At 38.5% G+C, this 3,562-nt stretch overlaps 1 protein-coding gene across 1 annotated transcript; it reads left to right on the top strand.

Annotated features, from left to right (window-relative positions):
• Positions 1–1,283: 1,283 nt before the first annotated feature.
• LOC141630488 (uncharacterized) lies at positions 1,284–3,170 on the top strand. Its single transcript, XM_074443298.1, has 2 exons — positions 1,284–1,529; positions 1,791–3,170. Exons 1-2 carry the CDS (start codon positions 1,284–1,286, stop codon positions 3,168–3,170), a joined length of 1,626 nt encoding a protein of 541 aa, XP_074299399.1.
• Positions 3,171–3,562: the final 392 nt, after the last annotated feature.

Here is a 3,562-nt window from a genome sequence, read left to right as displayed (position 1 = left end):
ACGTATTTCCATGCGTATTCGTTAGCTTAAAGCTACTATTTCTCCCGAAACGGTTTACTTTGCAATTTCTATGATTTATTGTAGGAATGAGTGGAAGTGAGCTAAATCAAGCCCAAATCGTCCTTCGGAGGCAACTTCAGGGAAGCTTGGAAGAAGGGAGTTCGGACTTAGTCACCTTGGGATGCGTGCATTGGAGTGAAGTGGTTGATTTGAAGAGAGAAAGGAGTTTCTACACAGCTCAGTTGGTCGAGCGACCAGGCTCTTCAGTCGATCGACCGTGGAATTTCAGCAGTAGCTACTGCATTGTTTCTGGCTGGTCGATCGACCATGCTACTCAGTCGATCGACCAGGTTTCGCAGCTGTTATTGATTTTTCGTGTTAGACTTTTAAAAAGCCCAATTGTAATTAACGTTTTGGCATCGTTTATCAGTAGAACAGATGGATAATTTAGGTTATGCTTTTGATTAGAGAAGAACTCAAGTTTTAGATCTAGTTTTTGGGGAAGAAAGGTAGACTACGGATTGCAATTCAATTGCCTTTGTTCATCAATTCTTCGTAAGTTTTAATGCAATTTCCATCTTCATTATTTCTAATCAATTTAATTCCTGTTATTATTAGTTTTATTCAAGAAATTCAGTTTTATTCTTTTGTCTTAAATTCAATTTCAATTATGTCAATCTCATTCCTTGCCTTCATTTTCGCAATTGTTATAGTTTTAATCATGTATTGATTGGGAATGAGTCGAGCCATGGCGTAAAATAGGGTCAATTTTATTAGTATGATTTTCTTCCATATCGATCTTGTTTTCTTTTGATAAACCTTTCTTACTAGATTGAAAGTTTAGTAATTAAGTTATCATTAGATTTGGAATTTCCTTTGAGCGAAAGCTTTGAGAAATTCTAGGGAATTAGAAGACCGTAAGGTTAATTTGAGCATTGATCGAAAGGCTTGCTCATATTTCCTGAGACCGTATTATAGGACCTCTGCTACCTTATTGACCTGACCTTAGCCATGGTGAACCGAAGTTCCCGATCTTCTTTTTATCTTGTTTGAGAAATTTCTTATTTTGTCAATTAGTCTTTAGAATCAAACCAATTCAAAACCCCCACTTAATTGTTATTTTTTTTAGACTGAAAATAGCAAATAGAATTGATCTTGTCTCTCTGTGGTTCGACCCCTACTATCACTAGCTATAGTTTTAGTTCGGATTTATAAATTTAATTTTGATACAAAACGACGGTATCAAATTTTGGCGCTTTTGATACAAAACGACGGTATCACTTATGACGGTCAAGAAGTGTTTGACTGAGTTTAAATTTGCTCCCAAGCATGATATTGGCAACTATCTTGGCTTAGCAACGAGTATTGGGTCTTCTAAGAGGGAGTTATTTAAATTTCTTATTGACAAGACTAAGCGAAGGCTATCCTCCTGGAACAACATTCTTCTTTCTTCGGCTGGTAAATTGACTCTCATTCGTTCTGTTCTCTCTTCACTATCTCTTTTCTCTCTATCGATATTTCGCATACCGGTAAGTGTAACATCTAAGCTTCAATCCTTGATGGTGCATTTTTGGTGGAGTGGAACTAGAACAAATAAGTCCATTCATTGGTGTAGTAAAGAATTCCTTAGTAGGCCTGTGGGAGAAGGGGGTTTTGGACTTCGCAATATCGGGTTTTTTAACCAAGCTCTTCTGGCCAAGTCTGCTTAGAGAATCTTATGTGTTCTCGGAAGCCTTATTAGTAAAGTTATTGGTCCCAAGCTTTGTGTTTAAGATGATATTTTATTCCAGAACCGTTGGAAGGCTCCCCATGCATCGTCATGGGCTCTAAAAAGCCTTGTCTGGGGCTCCGATCTTATCTATAATAAGATAGCTTGGACTATTGGATCTTCTTCTGGTCTTCATGATCTTTGTGGGGATTTTATTGATGCTCCCACTGATTCCACGCTTATGGTTGGTGATCTTTATGATAATCATAGAAGATGGGATCTCTCTTCTCTTGGTTTCGATCCGGGTGAGGGAGTTACAAAGAAAATCCTCGCAACTTATATCCCGTGTGAACCCTCGAATGACTCCCTCTACTGGAAATTTTCTAAACATGGTGGTTTCATTGTCAAGTCGGGATACTATGTTGCCGCTATGGCCTTATCTAATGGACCTACCTTGAATGCTGATCGCTTTAGAATGTCTGCACAAATCGTGGCCTTTTGCAAATCAAAGCTCTGGAAGTTGCCTATTTCTAACAAATTAAAGGTGTTTCTATGGAAATTTATGGCTAATGCCCTTCTAGTGGGCTCTGAATTCCTCAAACAAAAAATGAATTGGCGCTCCTCTTGTTCTCTTTGTGATGAATCTTCTCCTTGTGTGGAATCTATTTCTCACCTCTTCAGAGATTATAGCTTTGCAAAGGCTCTATGGTTTGGATGTCCTTTAGGACTTAGAATCACGGGAGGGGTGGACATTGATGCTAGGGTTTGGGTCATTAACTGGGTTACTTATTTCTTAAATGGCCCAAATCCTAACTCCCTCCTCTTTCCCCTTTTTGCTACCCTTTGGAGAATTTGGTGCTGTAGGAATGAGATGGTCTTCAAAACCCGTCACTCTTGGCCTTTGAGTGCTCTAAATTCTATTCTTGATGACATTCAGTGTATGAATGAGGTTGTATGTAGTAAGGATGATAGCCTCCTTAGAACACCTTTGTTGCTTTTCTCCCCTGTCTTTGGTTTAGCTATGAGAATTAGAAACTCCTTCCCCTATTGGATCGTTGGTGGACCTGGGTGTGGAAATGTCTGCACTGTCAAGTGTGATGCTGCCTGGAGGGCTGATAGAAGTTCTAGCATGGGGTGGTGCTTGTTAGATGGTAATGGAACCTTAAGGAGTACTGCTCACGCTCACTCGTTTGACTCTTCTACCCTGCATGCCGAAGGACATGCAGCTATCATGGCACTCAAATGGGCCTTGGACGAAGGGTACCTTCATGTTAGACTTGTTACGGATTGTCTTATCTTGGTTATGCAGGTTGCTGGAGCGGAGAAGGCGAATGCATCTATTAAGTGCATTATCCATGATTTAAAGTCTATTGCGTCTCATTTTCATTGTTTCTCTCTTAGTTTCTGTCCTAGGGGAGTGAATAGGATAGCTCATAATCTTGCTCAAGAAGCTCTTTTGTAAGCTATGTTATTTGTTGCTGTCAAAAAAAAAAAATGCCAACATTACCAAGTATGGAAAAATTAAAATAGAAAACCAACTTATCTAAAAGAAAACAATACTAGAAATGTTGATGTTCAAAATGTGTCTGATAGAAGAAAAATATGTCTTTAGTAAACAAATATCGTTAGATTATGGCACCTAGCGCCAACTATAGTAAAAGAAATATTGTTAGATTGAGGCACCAACTGTGATAAGAGATGAAATTAAATATACAAATCCCAAACACTTAACAATAGGTTCGAATGCTTACGCGGAATATTTGAGAACTCGCTATTCTCGTTGTAACTTATAAGAAGAAAAATCAAGAAGGAGAAACAATAATTAACATTGCTACATAATTCAAAGCTTTGGTG

The sequence above is a fragment of the Silene latifolia genome, chromosome Y (assembly GCF_048544455.1).
Source record: "Silene latifolia isolate original U9 population chromosome Y, ASM4854445v1, whole genome shotgun sequence".
In the NCBI taxonomy this organism is placed as follows: Eukaryota; Viridiplantae; Streptophyta; class Magnoliopsida; order Caryophyllales; family Caryophyllaceae; genus Silene; species Silene latifolia.
The sequence above is the reverse complement of the archived record's forward strand: the minus strand, read 5'-3'. Positions and strand labels throughout refer to the sequence as shown.